The following is a 17,473-nucleotide window of genomic DNA, read 5'->3' as shown; positions in this document are numbered from 1 at the left end:
CTTTAAAAATTCACAATTATCTGTCACAAATCTTTAGAAACAAACAAACAAAAAAAAAACATAGTTCCTGATAACTACTTTATTATATATTTCTATCAATAGCAGAATGCAAATTAAGCAATCAAAATCTCTTGCTAGATCTGTCATTTTTTCATATATATTTTTATATTTCTGAAGAATATTCTTTTATTTCCATAAAATAAAAAAAAGTTTGTTCAAAATTATATTTTTAAAAAATTCTTTAAATGGATTCTTTTAAGAATCATAAATATTTTTAAGAATATATGATAAATATCCTGTATTAATTGTATAGATTTTCAGAAATAACTAAAAGCATAAAAAAAATCATACATATTCATCAATATAAGAAGGAATTGTTATTATATATATATATATAGTTCACATTTATTAAGATTTCAGAACACTTTCTAAGTAGCAATATTGAATAGCAATTGCAATTTTTTCTTCTTCAAATTAAATGCGAAAACAAATGGCAAATATGAATATATTTTGTAAATTTGTGTCTTTTTGAAAACAAAAACAATACATGAGGCAATTATTAATTCCCTTCTTAATTATACTAAAACAACATTAAAAAAAATATTTTGAATGTTCTACATAGAAAAAAAAATCATTTTAAATATTAATAAATTTCAAAAATATTGTCAAATATTACTTGAAGGATAACAAGTGACAACAAATAGAGTGTGGGAACAAATTTAATACAGTCTCTGGCCAAATTATTTCATGCATCATGTATTTTTAATATGCATGAATTAAATGAAGCATTTTTTAAAGTATTATTATTATTATTCCTATTTGTGAAAGAAACGCAAGTGTACTGATATGAAGTCATTGTAAATAATAAAAAAAAGTTTGAAATTAAAGCAATGTTTACAATTAATTTTGCAAATAATACAAATGAAGTAATAATAATTTTCTTTTTTCAAGTATTTAGTTGGAGTTCTCTTGGATTAAAACCTTGATTCTTTTTGGCACTTGGAACACATGATTATGAGATTCTCTTCTATCATCCTATATTACAAAATCAATTGCTAAATATCTTTGATTTTTTTTCAGGCTTTCATAAATGTTTAAGGTCATGTCACAAATGCAACATGCCCAAATATCTTATTAAATGCATAACAATTTTCATAATCCAAGTAAAAATATTGCTATGAATTTGTAATGTTACCTCCCAGTGTAGTTAGTTCCATCCAAAAAAAGACAGTTTTATAGATAGATTTGATAAATGCTTAGTGGAATCTATTCAATGTCTTGTGACATTGGCAACAAATTAAAAGATTCCAATATCTTCAGGAATTTTGTTGATAGGTATAGTAGGATGCAAGCTATGGTGACCTTTCTAGAACCGTCTTTGCTCTATCATAGAAATTATAAAAAGTCAGAAGACAGAGCTGGAATCAATTCATTTAAGCTCAAATGATTAGTTGAATCAAGTATTGAGGCAGCATTGAGTCATGCGCTTAATAGTCAGTCAGTGTTGAGTCGAGCATTGCGTTAGTAGTGAGGTGGCTATCTACATCAGCTTAAGTGAACAGACAATGGAGTACAGCAGACATTTGAGGGGCGTGAATAGTTGTGTAAAGTCTCTCTTCTTGCGGAACATTCTGTAATGTTGCGGTTGTTTATTACCAAATTGCTACTTGTATGCTTCTGTTTATTTAAGTGCTATTCTTGTGTATGTTATGGCTTTCTTTTGTTACCTGTGTGTTCGAGTTGAATAAATGTTGTTATTTTTACCGAAGCAGTTTAACTGTTTCACTGGACACTTACTACACCTAACATGTTGATCTTTTGGATTTTTGGAAAATTTCCGTAATAATATTTATTTTATATTATGTAGCCTGCTTTTAAATTTAAAATAAAACTGAGTGCATTTAATAATTTGGCCAAGGTATGTAGTTTGACATTATGTTCATATGTGAACAAAGCTTATCCAATGTATTGAAGAATAATGATGTACAATCAACACATCAATTTTCTATGAATATTTATTTATTTATTTTCATTTTGCTGCATACAAATTAAACATACTGAAAATCTCAGTCATTCATGTCTAATGCAATCCTAGTACTAGACCAATGGCTTATTATTAGATTTATTTTGTATTTTGAAATTTAGTTAATTATTTTGAAAATTCACATTATGGATGGAGGAAAGAAAAACTACCAATGTTTTAAATTTGCTTTAACTGCTTTAAATTTCTTATATAAATAATATTTGTGAACTGGTTACTTTATCAATTTTAATTAGCTTAATTTTGTAAGATAATCTAATGTAGCATTTAGACAATTTGCATACTGTGTCAAGTGCTTTGCATTTCAACTTAAAATAAAAATTATGGGCACCGCCTTATATGACACATAAGAGAAAGTAATGAATACAACATTTCACTGCTATATTATTATCATGCATTTCACTCACCAATCAAAGAATGTTGTAAAATTAATAATATATTAAAAATAAATATTTCTTGATTTGAATCCAAACACCACCACATTTCTTGTAAAAAGATATACAAAACTAAATTTAATGCTGAAGTTTTAAATAAGTGATTTTCAACAAACCTATTTATTTTATGTTAAAAATGTTTATAATTCAAATATTATCAGAACAAAAAGTCTCAAAACTAACTTACCATGATTCTGAAGGAGTAAAGGGCGGCCAATGACTCAAAAGCTTTGCAAGAGAATTGAAATGTTCTACAGCATGACATTGACACAAAAGGCTATCAAATAAAATTTTCCGCTGAAATTCATCTTTCACTTCATCTTCTGATACCTATGTGAAAGAAAATACTTAACTATGCCTTTTAAATGTCGTAGCAAATTTAAATTTTTAATTAAAAAAAAAAATCTGTAAAAGTATTATCTATTAACTCCTTGTAACTAAGTGTCTTGAAAATAATATGCTTGATTAATATGGATCAGATTTTAATTTTAAACTTATATAAGTGAATTGTAAAGAATTTAAAAATTTACAACAACCTACCTGAAGGTCAGGCCATGTGGCTGAAACGACTGCTTGGGTTCGATACAAAAGAAGCAGATCACAATATTCTGGAGAAATGAAATTTGTCTAGGGAGAAATTCAAAATGTATAAACAGAACAAAAGCAGCAAACTCAACACCAAATACAAATTAATGAGGGCACCATGAAACCAGAAATATGATATTTTCTAGAAAAATAACTGCAAGATAAAGATTTTTGCTAACATTTAAAATATCAAAATTATTAATTCAATAATTTTGTATGCAAGCAAGATTATATATGTGCCTGATGTCCACTTTAAATGAGTTGCAAAACATAATTTTTAAACATGAGTATTAGATATATACATCTAATAGAAAAAATGGACTAAATGAAGTAAAGAATTCTATTTTATAAAGTCAATAAATATTCTAATAATATTCTGAATAAATATTTTGATGATGACGAATTGTATATTTTTATACAGACCCTCGGTCCTATGTGTCATATTCAATAAAATATTTTTCAGACACTAGCATTTTTTTTATAAAGAAAGATCCTTTCTATTGCGTCTAAAACAGTGAGTTATGAAAATTTGAATATTAATATTTTAGAAAAATGTGCAATTTTAGAACACTCCATTGACAATCTCACTCTTAACAATGCCCAGTTTCTTCAATGCTGGTTAGCCTAAAATTATAAAATTGTTTTAAAATAGTGATATTCAAAAATTCATAACTTGGTCACTTTTGGTTGCAGAAGATATAAATATGTTTATTTTTTGCTTTGTTTTTTAAGTTGGAATATGATGAATATTTCATTAAATATGATTCCCTACAACCAATGGGCTGTATAAAATTAAGACTTCATAATTTTTTCGGAAGTACATTTATTGACTGAAACAATGTGAAATATTATTATTTACTGATTTAAATCCTTTTGAAAGTAAAACCAAACCTTTTGATGAATAAGAGTAATTCTTATTGAATTATTCTTTGAGAATTTACACTATTACAAAAAAATATTCTGCAGTACACATGAAATTACAATGCTGAAAGATTCTGTTTTCTGTAATTATATTTTTAAAAAGTCTGCTTGATTTTAGCAAAAAATTTTTGTTTTAATTGAAATGAGTTTAAACACTTCCACTACAATTTAAAATTCAAATTTTATGGGAGCTGACAAAAATTCATGGTGATACATTTTACAATAAAAAGAATGGCTTAAGGATTCATAACCATTATAAGTTATATGACTACCAAAATTTGAAGATTAAAAATATTCTGCTGAAAAAAGCTATTGAGAGACCAAATTGCATAAAATATTGAAATTAAAATTTCAGCAAGCATATTTCTTGGGAATCAGCTGGTTGTCAAAGTTTGCTAGTTATCAATAAATTATTGATAAATGTGTTTACTTGTGCTCTATGGGCTGGACCACTTAACCTACAGCTAATAAATTTGGTACATATATATACCTGGAAAGTAAGAATGTGCACCTCAGAGCAATTTCTTTCTATGAAATTTTACTAATTAAAACTCACTGAAATCTTAATTTTAGGAATTTTCTTATTGTTACTCTTGAAAATATTACTGCTCAAAAATTAATTTTATAATGTTTCAGAATTTAAAAATAATCTTTTTTAATTATACTAATTTAACAAATATTCAAAGGTTTCTGAATTACAATTTATTTATTTTAATAATAGATTATATTGATGCTCTGTATTCAAAATGTTTTCATTGTTTCACTCAGTATTTAATCTCATACTTTTCTACTTTTCTTTAAAGCTAAGGAAAAAGCAATCTGTGCATTTTGTATGATAAATAAAAGTTACAGTATTCTGAAAGTAACTGAACCCAGATAATTAAATTTTTAAGTGCAATGATATCAATGGATTGGTATCCATCAGAAAGGTCCATTTACACAAAAAACAGGACTTAAGTAAGACAATTACAATAACATGACTTTAATTTTTGTCAGTTTGAAGGAATCATGGACATAAAACTATATCTAATTATCTGAAATAAAATATAATCAATATTCCTGTTGATCCACTCTGACCTATATTACAAAAACATTATTATAAAGCAAAGCCCAACCTTTACCGGACCATTGTTGATTATATATTTAAAAAAATTCAATGTACCCTCTTCCATAATAAATAATCCACTGTTGGGAATTCATATTGTAAACAAATATTATTATATGTATTTATAAAAATTGAGAGTTCATTGTAAAAGATTTAATAGAAGTTTTTGAGATTTACCTTTTCCAGTAACTGAAGAATACTCAACCTAGTTGCCACTGGAACTTCTGAATCTTGACAAAATTCATTAAGCATCTCTGTAGCCATACCTTCTATCATCATTAATTCTTCTCTGTTTAAAATAAAACAAATGTTGAAATGAATCTAAAATAAAACAAATGAATCTAAAATTGTTGAATTAGAGAAGGGTGCTCAAACAAATACAAATATATTGCAAGGAAAAAAATCAAATAAAAATTAACTATTTTTAAGATATTAAAGCAATACATAATCCAATACAATTTCTAAAAAATGGTATAATGTTTTATAAAAAAACAGTAGAACATGAAGTGTGTGGCATATCGAGTACTTAAATGAAATTTTTAAACTTTTAACTTTAAAAAAATATAATTATTTGTGATGTCAAGATATTATAGCAAATTATACAAGAGCCTAAAATGGAAATTCCTATGTAAAATTACTATTTAAGTTTTTAGTTTCAGATAATTTAATTTTTCTGAGAATTTACAATTTTGTCAAAAATATTTTTAATTTATACAAAACAGTTATAATAATGGTTATTTTTCTTAATTGCAATTACAAAAGTTGCAATTACAAAATTTTCAAATGAATTTTAAAAAGTTTTCAATTTATATTATGGTATATAATAAATGTAAAGTAATTTAGTAATATAAACCATTCAACACTTCCCCTCTTGCATACATTGGACAAGCATTTTGATATGCCTTAGCTTAATTGTTGCTATAGATTTTTACCTTTGGCACCATATTATGTACATGACATCTCATCCCCCCTTTCTCCCCCTAAAACAACAATATATTTGAACATGGTAACACTAAAAAAAATTAAACCATTTTTTATGAAATATTTTTATAGAATCTGTTTCAAGTTTGTAAAGATAGTATTTTATAATCACTTTTTCATTCACTTCTTGATGTTCTAGAGGATTAAGATTTTCTACAATTGTATATTCTTCATGATAATTAAATATTTATTTATATCAGTGATACCACCTGCAGTTAATTTATGGAAAAAAATTGATTCACAAATTCCATAATATTTATGAGTATTAAATATACATTAAAAACTAAACACTAGAAAATTATTAAAATAAAAAAAATGACTTCTCCAACCATATTTAAAAAATGTTTTTTTTTAATATATTTTTACTTTAATTTTTTTTTAAATGAAACAAAAAACAAATTGCATGATTTTTAAATAAAACATTCTTTATGAAGCTAATATAATAAATTACATTCCCCTCCCCTAAACTCATACATGCACCACAAATTATTTTTTAAAAATATGAAAGCTGATTATGACATTTAGAAATAAATTAATCATGAAAATTTTAAACCATTATTAATAACCACACACACACACGCACGCACACATATTTGCAACAGAGCATTTGGTTAAAATTGGGAAATGATACATTTTAACATTCTTATATATTGAACAATTAATTCTGTGCATGCAATTCAATACATTTGAAATATAATTAAAAGTTTTGACTAATATTTAAATCTAGATTCTTAATATAAGCATAAAATGGAATTAAAATAACATGTTTTAATATCAAAAATATAAATATTTATATATATAATATAAATGTCTTTAAAATTCGATTTAGATGTTTCATTTAGAAATGCAGAAATTTGTCAGAATTCTTTTTCACTTCTTCTAAGATAAAATTTAAAATGCCTGAATAGAATCTATGAATCTCTTTCTTAAACATTTCTTTCCTAAAATGGCAGAAAGTACATGAATTAACTAAAATCTTTATTATGAATGATGGAAAAAAAAAAAAACATACTGTTGTTTGGTCATGTCATGCAAAATAGCTTCTAAAGCTTGAATAGGAGGAACTTCTTTGAAGCAAGTAAAAGAAGAATTTTGTGGATGCCTGGAAAATAATAATAAATAAATAAATACTTTAAAATCATCTTTTTAAATAAACTCTAACATTTTCATTGATTTCAATTTTCATTTCCACAGTAATTATACATTTATATTAAATAGAAATAAATTCGTACTTGATTTGTTCACAAATAACATTAATCGCTTTCATATATGCATCAGATGGTTCCCAACCAATTTCAGATGGGCAGCAAGAAATGAAAGTCTTTAATAGGTCCAGATCTGGTCCTTCCAAAACTATCCTTGCTAATAAGCATTTCAGCTAACAAAATTAAAGGAAACAATCTCAAGTAAATAAAAATAAATCACCAGGGTATATAACAAGTAAATCATGTTTGGAATTTATGCATGTTAATATGCATTATATATGCCAATAATTAACATAATTTTTTCACTTCTTTTTGCATTTCCATTTTAAAAGTGTGAAAAAATAAATATAAAAAAATGAGCCACTGATATTCAGAAACAAAGTCACAGTTCCTGTAAATTTAAAATAAAAAAAGAAAATTATTCAAGTTGAAATAATTTTATCACTTCATTTGGTATTTGTTTCCTGCAGGAAGAACAGCCATTTACAAAATAAATTTTTTAAAAAATGTCTTTGCCAGACTCTATAAAGTGATTATTTTTCTCTTAGTTTCTCCACAGATAAACTAAAATAGTTTTAAATAATTAGTAGCAATGACAAAAAAAAAAATGTCGAATGCAGTATCACAGAGATCTTTTCTACTGAGAAATTCTTGTAAATGTGCATAGGCAAGATGATTCAAAAGTCTGTAGGCAAATAAAAAGGCAGGTCAAACAAACAGATTAAATCATTTTTACAATAGAACATGGGGTTCCAAATGTAATGAGTGAATGGTATATGGATAGTTTTGTTTAGTTGATTAAGTGCAAGAAATGAAGGCACCAGATAAATAATGCAACAAAGGCTTACCATGTTCACAGCAACAGGAACCACTGCTGACTTACATTTAGACAATCCATCTAGTGATGTGAACCACTAGTGGCTCATATTTGAATGATTTTTACTACAATAAAATGTAATGTTATAACATTCATAGGTAGTTCACACTTAGAAGTCCCATCAGGTGGCATGCATGACTAATGGCACGTATTAAAATAGTTATTATCATAGCAGAAAAAGAAAAATTATTAATTTTAGTTTTCATTTCAGTTCACTGATAGAGCAAAATTCTCTAAGAGTAATTGTCTATGGGAGAGAAAAATGAACTGCAGTGCTACCATGAATATATTAACAAAATGCAAATTAACAAACAGGACAACAATGCAATTGTATGAATAGCAATACACAGAGTGTACCTAGTTTTGGACGGCAAGTCTTTTACACACTACTTAGGTTTTTTTCCAGAGATTTCAGTTAATATTACATCTAACTTGTCACTGTATCTGTTATTCTCTATATGGCGTTATGAAATCCATACAATCGTTTCATTCTGCTCCTGTGTATTCAAATTCTATTTAAATTTATGATGTACACTTTATCTGGCACACCCTTTAATTTTATTTAAATCAATAGGAAACAACTGCTTATAATGGTTTAGTTTCCTTTTGCATTTCTAGCTTATATTTGATAAAAAAAATATTTGTTTATGTAAGCTTAATTTATCCTCACAGTCTGCCTAAGGATTTTTGAATCACCCTGTATATTATATTATATAGGAATATATATATATTCTTACATAAAACAAAATTTTTGTTATTAAAAGCATTCTTTACCTTCTCAAGGTCACATTTGGAAAGATCAAATTCCTTACAGTAAATTTTCACTTTTGGATCAAAAGACTCTCTTAATTGAACCAAGGTCTCATCTTCTAGTCTTTGTAAATGTAAGTGAAGGCTATTGAGAGCCGAAGCAGCTTCACTCCATTCAGTACTAGAAATGAGTTAAAAATCAATAAAAAGAAAATCGATCAAGCAAATAAAAATGTTGGTATGATTGTAATACATTGTTCATCTATTTCTCAACATTAAAAATTTACCCCAAACATTGAGTGGATTAAGAAATTTCAAATTCTCAGTAAACTACATGGGCAATATATTATATGTTTCTTTAAGTCAAATAATCTGAAAACACAATAAAATTGTGACTGTTACTTTTTAAGTTTTTATTTAACCATAAATACTAGACAAAGACTAAATAAAAAATACAATTCTTAAAAAAATTATCATTCACAACACATAATCAAAAATAATAATAGCAATACTTTAAATAAAGGAATTTAGGGAGAAAAGCCTTATTTAATGAGATTCAAATGATATAGAATTGCTTATACTTTAAAACTTACCTATGCTAAACTTTTAGAATAAATTACTAATACTCACCTTAATAGAATGTTGCTTTTCTGAATTGAAGATTTTCCTCGACAAAATTTAATAATTCTTTTTACAATATCTGATCGGCAATCAATACTCATCTAAATAAAAACATATTTTCCTTTAAATTTAAGAATTGCAGAATTTTCCAAAATAAAAGAACACAATTAACAGACAAAGCAAAGATTTCAGATAGTAATATATTATAAATGCTTCACAAAATATTATGAGAATACAGAATTGATTTTGAAAATATCAAACTTAATACCATTTAAGTATTAATCTATGCATGCAAATCAAAACCTTTAGTAATCTGAGTTAAACTAAATGAAAATAAAAGGAAACGTTTGTTATAAACAAATTTAATGAATATATATACTAAACTTTCCAAATAGTAGTGAAATTAACATAATTTATTACACTATATATTTAATAATCTATTTTCATCTCTGACTATATAAAAGCTTCTGACTTAATTGTTAGTATTTTTAATAATAAGCCATTACTTAAATTCAATTCATTCTTAATAACATCCTATTTGAATTAACACAATAGATATTTAAAAATTTCAGGTACTTGCATACATATTTAGTTCTATTATAAATTCACCTTCTTTATTCTCATATTTCTATTCATTAGACTCTCTTTTACATTTTATAAGCAATTAATTAAGTAAATTACTCCAAAACAAATAATGATCAGAATTTTTCAGAATTGCTTCAATATTGGATTTCAATATTTTAATTTGATTATTCCCTCTGTGGCAAAATAAGTTTTCCTCAACACCTTCTCTTTATATCTTGCGATTAGTAATTTTTTAAAAAAATTACTAAATACTAAGTATTAAAAAAATACTACACTTACTTTTTCAAAAGCTTTTTCTGAAAAAACAATACAGTCAACCAATTCTAAAACATCAGCAGGATCAAGTCTTTGAAGCAAATTAGAACAAGATTCATATCTATGAAGCCATTCAGACTGCAAATCAAAATTTGAAATCAGAAATTATTTAGTATAACAGAAACATTTTTTTAGAGCAAATATCAGCTAAAGCACTATAAAAACTTTTATTTAAGTTTGTATTTTTGAAATATTTTATTTATAAAATTCAATGTCAATAAAATTAATAATATATTTCAATCTTCTAAAAATACAACTACATAAATTATCAAAAAAAAAAAAAAAATATGGAAAAATAGATTTTGAAATCAAATCTTTAAAAAAATGATATTTTAATTTTAATGTATTTACAAATGGTGGCAATTTATGTTTTGTAATTATAACTTTACAATTTACATTTTTATTCTTTAATCAACATTTAATAGTCACCACAAAGGTCTCAATATAAGCCAAGCCATACATTAACCAAGAATACAGATTTTTTTTTTGTTCAAAACTGTAGTCAAAATTCAAAACCAGTATAAAGTGGAAATATTCTTTTAAACTGCGATTTTCAGATTTGTCACAATCAGGGTAAAGTATAGATACTTATTGATAATTATGGTCTATTATGGCCATATTTATTTGTCAATTTTCAGATTATGTCAAACTCCACATAATATAAAATGTTAAAATTTCACTAAAATGATTGCACCATGTTTTTATTTGTTGGCAATTTACCGTGAGGACTTCGTTGCAGATGTTTTTAATTTTTTTCGGAGATTTATCACTAATGCTGTAAATATCAACTTACCGGAAAATATTGCTAAATACGTAAAACGGGTGGAATATTTTCCAATTAAGTTGTTATACAATAAAATGGCAGACGCCAACGATGATAATTTCATCTCAGATAACTTATCTGTAGCTAGCACATTTCTCCTCCCACATTCATTTGCTAGCTTTTATATGAACTGCTGTATTATAAGCTTCAATCTTATTTTTAAAAATCATTTTATGTTTTGTTTAAAAGATGAGCAAGAAAAGAAATTCCCGTGGAAAACATTTCAAATTACAAATGATGCATTTGCGGAAAATTCTAACTAGCTATTTGGTATGGCTTTGGAAACCTCCGAATTGTGAAACAAACCAGCAATAAACAATTTCGAAAATGAAACAATTTTTCTTAAATTTTAGAAAGATTAAATGTAGAAATAATAAAAATGCTGAATTTGATGAAATTTAGCGATTTATCGCTTTCGCCCGGCAAACAAAATATACCTATATATTTTGTGAGATTAGCGAAGCGTATATAAGTTAACCTCATAAATTAGTTTTAAAAAGTTCCAAACATTCTCAAGTTATACACATAATATATGAAAATAATATATGAAATATTGTATTTCTATTGTATCTACTCTATTGTATTTCATATATATAAATAATATATCAAAATACAAAAAAAAATGAATATTAAAATGAATACAATACTTCTTATTGCATTTTTTATACTTGAAACTGACAAGTGTTCTAACTGAATTTTTAAAAATTACTTTTCATTTATTCTTTATCACATCATGAATCTTTACAAAACTGAATAATAAAATCATAAAATGTACGATTGAAATATACTTGGAGAATAAATTTATTTATCAATAATAAATATTTTATAGTGTAGTTGAAAAAAATAAGTATAACTGAATGCTATTTATAAATTTTTTTACATATTATTTAAGCCAGAGCTAGCATTTTTCAAAAGTGCGCTAGCGATTCTTCCACATCAAAGTTATTTTCCTTATTACGATATTTCACTCTCTTTGGCTTTGGATAAGAGAAATAGCCATAAAAAATTAGTAAGAAATGTTTCTAAAAAAGTATTAGTAATATATATATATATATATATATATATATATATATATATATATATATATATATATATATATATATACACAGAGAGAGAGAGAGAGAGAGAGAATACATTTAAAAATAGCTTTAGCTGAATTTTAACGATTTGAAATTTAGTAAATACTTTTTAGTATTTTTTCTTCTATGCAATATTTAGCAATTTTCTTTTGCTTGTTGATATTAAAAGCTAACTAATACCATATTAATGTCGAAAAAAGAAACAGAATACAAATCTAAACTTACCTTAGTTGCTGGAATTTTAGTAGTTGGTGCATTGCCTTCAAAAAAATATTTTTGAGCCCAAAGACAATAAATATTTGATGATTCATAAAATGTTCCATTCTATAAAAATAATTTTATTTTAAATTAATAAAACCATAAAAAGCCTAAAAACAACGTAAATTTCTTTAAATTTGTGAAAATTCCACTAGTATCTTGTGTATTAAGACATTTAATTTTTGTAAAAACATCGATTCAATTTATTTATTCATAAAGCAATAATAAAAAAAAGATTCAATTACAAATTACAGGATCTCTTTGAATTTTATTGTGAAGAATACTTATTACTAAACTCAGTGGCACGACAGCTTATGTGGGCCAAGGCCTACAATGCCCATATCTGCTTTCTTGACAAAGGGCCTTCGGTGCAAGGTATATGTCCAGGTTAAGTAGTCCGCCTAACGAGGAGCCCCCAATGTTTAGTTCCCAAGTATGCTTGCTCCTGTTTATCGACTCACTGAAAGAATGAAAGGCTGAGTCGAGCTTGCTCAGACAGAGGATAGCGAACCTCGGACCTGTCGGTTGGGAGCGCAAAGCGCTATCTACCACTGCGCCACCGGTAGGGATCGCAATACCGGGATACCGAATACCGGTATTTTGAGCCATTTGTACAATTTTGTAATACCGGTATTCACAAGTTTAAATACCGGTTTTTCGGTATTTATTAAAAATTTTTTAAATTGTCTCCACTATATGTTCAGATATCGCAAACATAGCAAAATAGTATACGTTTTTGTTTTTATGTCTCGCTAAGGGCGAAATTAATTAGCTAATTAATGGCTTAATTAATTGCTTCAATCTAAATTAGCGAAACATGGATTATCCCTGAAAGAAAATATTGAATCCATAACGATTGATGGAGCAACAATTATGAAAAAAGTTGAAAAGTTGATTGGTGCAAATCAGCAGTTGTGATATGCACATGGAATTCAATTAGGAGTAATAGATGTATTATACCAAAAAAATAAAGAACAGAAGAATCCAAGTACTGTGGATATAGAAACTTCGGATTCCAACTTTGAAAAGAGTAAGAGTGAGAGTGATATTGACAATGAAGATAATGACAATGTAATTGTTGAAGATATTGCTAATGAGGATGAAATATTAACCTATCAATTGCTTCCTATAATTTATAAAGTTCGAAAAATTGTTAAGATATTTAAACGTTCCCCTATAAAAAGGATATATTACTAAAATATATATTAACTGAAAATAAAACAAAATATATGTTAATATTAGATTCTAAAACATGTTGGAACAGTTTACTCCTAAGGATGGAACGATTTTTGAAACTGAGAAATCCAATTCAAAAAGCAATAATCGACTTAAACCTGCAAATTAATTTTTCAGATAGTGAATTCGACTTAATATTCAGAACTATATCAGCTCTACTTCCAATAAAACTGACTATTGAGGCATTGTGTCAGAGAGATTCTAATTTATTAACAGCTAATGCAACAATAAATTTCATGTTGCAGTCACTGAAAGAACAGCACACATCACTATCTGAAGAATTATATATTACATTGAAAAATCGCACAGAAGAAAGGCATACCGAAATAAAAAATGTCTCATGGTATTTACATAATTATAATGATTTTAAAAATGAAAATGAAAAAGAAGAAAAGAAAATAACCCATTCAAATCTGATTAAGTTTAGAGTAAATTTTCTTAAAATTTTTTACCCACAAACCTATCCACATTCAGAAGAATTCGGTTGAGTTATCGAAGATTATGATGTCAGTACTGTCGATAGTGAAAAGGAATTGTCTCTTGAACAAAAATTAGAATTAGCGATAAATAAAAAAAAAAAATTCAACGAACCAAAATACAATACAGAAATTAGCTATATCCAAAACCATCCGACGAGAAATCGATTTATTTGAAGATGAGGGATTTAGAGGTTTAGAATAAATATATCGCGCATTGCTAACAGTTCTACCAACTAGCGTAGATGCCGAAACAGCGTTTTCGACAGCTGGTCATTTTTACACCAAATTACTTTTCAGGCTTAATGACAGTACCATTGATGCATTATGCTTTTTAAGATCACATTTCAAAAATTTGTAATAGTATCACAGACTGAATAGTGATATTTACATTTTTTTTTTTTTTTTTTTTTTGTAATTTAAAATAATAAGATGTTTCTTTAATTTTTTGTGATTATATACTGTTATAATTTATAAATTACAAATTATTTTTTGTGATATTTACACTCTCTAACAAAACTGGCAAATAAAACAAAGAAACACCTGTGTTTTCTTTCTTTTTCTAAAATTTCTAATACCGGTATTAAAACCGGTATCCCGGTATTAAGATTTAAAAAATACCGAATACCGGTATTGGAATTTTGGTCCGGTATTGCAGTCCCTAGCCACCGGCCTTCTAGAATACTTACTAGCTTCATAAAATTTCAATAATAAGAACATATAGCAATTCCTAAATTTAATGCCAGTTCCTTCAATAAATAAAAGAATATTTATAGAATGGAAATTTAAACTTTAATTCACCACTAAGAAAAGTGAAATAATTATAATAAATACAAATCAACTGCAGCAGTTTTATACAAAAAAATATATAAATAGTAATGCTCCACACAAAATAATGTTGTAATTACAACTATAATAAAAAGAACAATTAAGGTCGAATAAATAGTAATGATAATGAAGGAACACATATTACATAATTCTTTTCATTATAAGTTAATAAGAAATATTATTTAATTACAAAAGTTGTTTACAATTTAGTAAAAAAGCAATATAATTTTTTTAACGATTCATATATAACCACATGCATATGAACTTTAAGCAATCAACATTTGATTAAGATAAAAAATAAAATTTCTCAGAAAAAAATTTAAAAACATACTTTTTTAGGAATGTCAGAAGCAACTTTAGCAAATATATGAACATTTGATTCATTTAAAATATCTGTTAAATAACTAGCAGATAAACCAGGAGACATAACTTTCTTGTAGTCAATACCTAAAAATAAATAAGGAATTTGCACTTACCAAAAAGAATAAAATTATCCTCTAGATTACATTAAATATACAATAGTTATTAAAAAACAATTTCTAAAAAAGCAATGTTAGGTTATATACCTATATAAAATTTTTTTTTTAAATAATATTATCAACAATAGCATTTATTTTATGTCTCTCATAAGTACTATGATGTAGAATTAATCACTCAATAGTGTAATAGTCATATTAGTATCATATTTCTTCACATCTTATGTTATATTAAAGTATTAGTCACATATTTTTATGATATTACATTATATAAGTTGTAAGCGATAACTATAGAAATAAATTTAAAAATTAAAGAAAAAAAGTTATTTTTAGTAATTTACAGCAATTATGAAGCCTCAAATAAAAAAATTAGTCTTGATCAGTTACATATATTCAATAGATATGGTAATAAAATTTTTTATGAAGTTAAACACCATATACATGAAAAAATTGTAAAAGAAATTCAAAAAAAATATTATCAACAATAACAATAAATTTATCTCTCACAGAGATACAGAATTTTCAACATTTATCACTTTTATAGTCATATTAATAAAATATTTCCTCACATTTTATATTATACAAAATTTTTATTATATATTTATTATAAATTAAAAATATTTATATTATACAAAAATATTAGTAACAGAGTTTTATGATATATATATATATATATATATATATATATATATATATATATATATATAACATTATTTTAGTTGAAGCAGAATGCATGTTCGAAGACAGACGAAACGTTGAAGAGACATGTTATATTTTTAAATTAATTTTAATATCCATTCTGTGAAAGCCTAATTATTTACAAGCAGAGATGCGGACAAGGCACTTGCGCCAAAAAAGCAGAAGTAAAGAAGAGCGCAAAACAAAATGATCACTAGTCTTATATAACATAGGATTTCCGGCTACGCACCAATTCGATACACGTTTTGACCTTTGACACCTTGGTAAAGGCACCGGAGGGATCACTTTCATTTGATATGTAGATTGATTGTGCGGTAATTTTTACACAGCTTCATCCATGGAATAAGATCAAGAAATAAGAGAATATTTTACTATGGGCTAAAGTAAGACAAAGCTTCGGAAATTAATTTGGTTAAATTAAGAGATTAAAATATCATTACATATATAAATATATAATCAGTAGATATGGTAATAAGAATTTTTATAAACACCACATATATGAAAAAAGTGCTAAAGAAATTTTAAACAACAGAAAAAATTTCATTTCTTACAAATAATGGAGAAATATTTACTTTTCATAGTTGCCCTAAATTTATTGAGCAATTTCTTGTGAATACTTGGTTTTAATTTTAAAGAATCTTCATTATCTCCACAATCCTCTAACAAACAAAAGCACATAAGAAGTTTTTCATGATCTTTGCCACTAATGCCAGGGTAAATGTAGTCTTTTAGTCTTGTTTCAAATGCCTTTTTATGCTGCAGAAGCTTTTCACTTATCTTAAATTTTTCAATTCTTTCTTTAATTACTACTGCTGATATACTGAAAAAAAAAAAAGAAAAGATATTCCTTTTTAGATTAAGAAATAAAAAGTTCCTAAATCAAAATATGTTTTAATAATATGGAAATCTCCCCTTCTGATTATTCACCTAAACTCATATAAGAGAGATTAAATTCTTAAATATCAATCTAGCAATTATTCAACTGTCAATTTTCAGATATATTTCAGGTTATAAATACTTTTATATCTTAATATTAATATTTTTCGGATTAAATACACATTGCTTAATTACTGAAGGAGTAAAATACAGTGAAGACCAAAATTAACAATTCCTTAGCAGAAAATAATTTTAAAATGAAAAAGACATTTAATAATCATAAAAAGTCTATAATCAATCAT

The 17,473-nt window shown here is 25.8% G+C and overlaps 1 protein-coding gene across 2 annotated transcripts in view; it reads right to left on the bottom strand.

Annotated features, from left to right (window-relative positions):
• The window catches only part of LOC129975970 (NBAS subunit of NRZ tethering complex-like), a 93,422-nt gene that overhangs the window by 5,546 nt on the left and 70,403 nt on the right, over positions 1–17,473 (bottom strand). Inside the window, exons 45-55 of one of the 2 annotated variants that reach the window (XM_056089279.1) lie at positions 16,868–17,115; positions 15,452–15,567; positions 12,548–12,646; positions 10,385–10,498; positions 9,530–9,621; positions 8,924–9,080; positions 7,300–7,445; positions 7,080–7,169; positions 5,264–5,375; positions 3,016–3,102; positions 2,663–2,805 (exon numbers count right to left, since the gene is read on the bottom strand). In XM_056089279.1, coding sequence (XP_055945254.1) covers positions 2,663–2,805; positions 3,016–3,102; positions 5,264–5,375; positions 7,080–7,169; positions 7,300–7,445; positions 8,924–9,080; positions 9,530–9,621; positions 10,385–10,498; positions 12,548–12,646; positions 15,452–15,567; positions 16,868–17,115 — 1,404 coding nt within the window. Of the gene's footprint in view, positions 1–2,662; positions 2,806–3,015; positions 3,103–5,263; positions 5,408–7,079; positions 7,170–7,299; positions 7,446–8,923; positions 9,081–9,529; positions 9,622–10,384; positions 10,499–12,547; positions 12,647–15,451; positions 15,568–16,867; positions 17,116–17,473 lie in introns of those variants that run through there. The other variant, XM_056089280.1, reaches the window with a different exon arrangement.

This window comes from Argiope bruennichi, chromosome 7 (assembly GCF_947563725.1).
Source record: "Argiope bruennichi chromosome 7, qqArgBrue1.1, whole genome shotgun sequence".
Lineage (NCBI taxonomy): Eukaryota > Metazoa > Arthropoda > Arachnida > Araneae > Araneidae > Argiope > Argiope bruennichi.
This window is presented reverse-complemented; position numbering and strand designations above follow the sequence as displayed.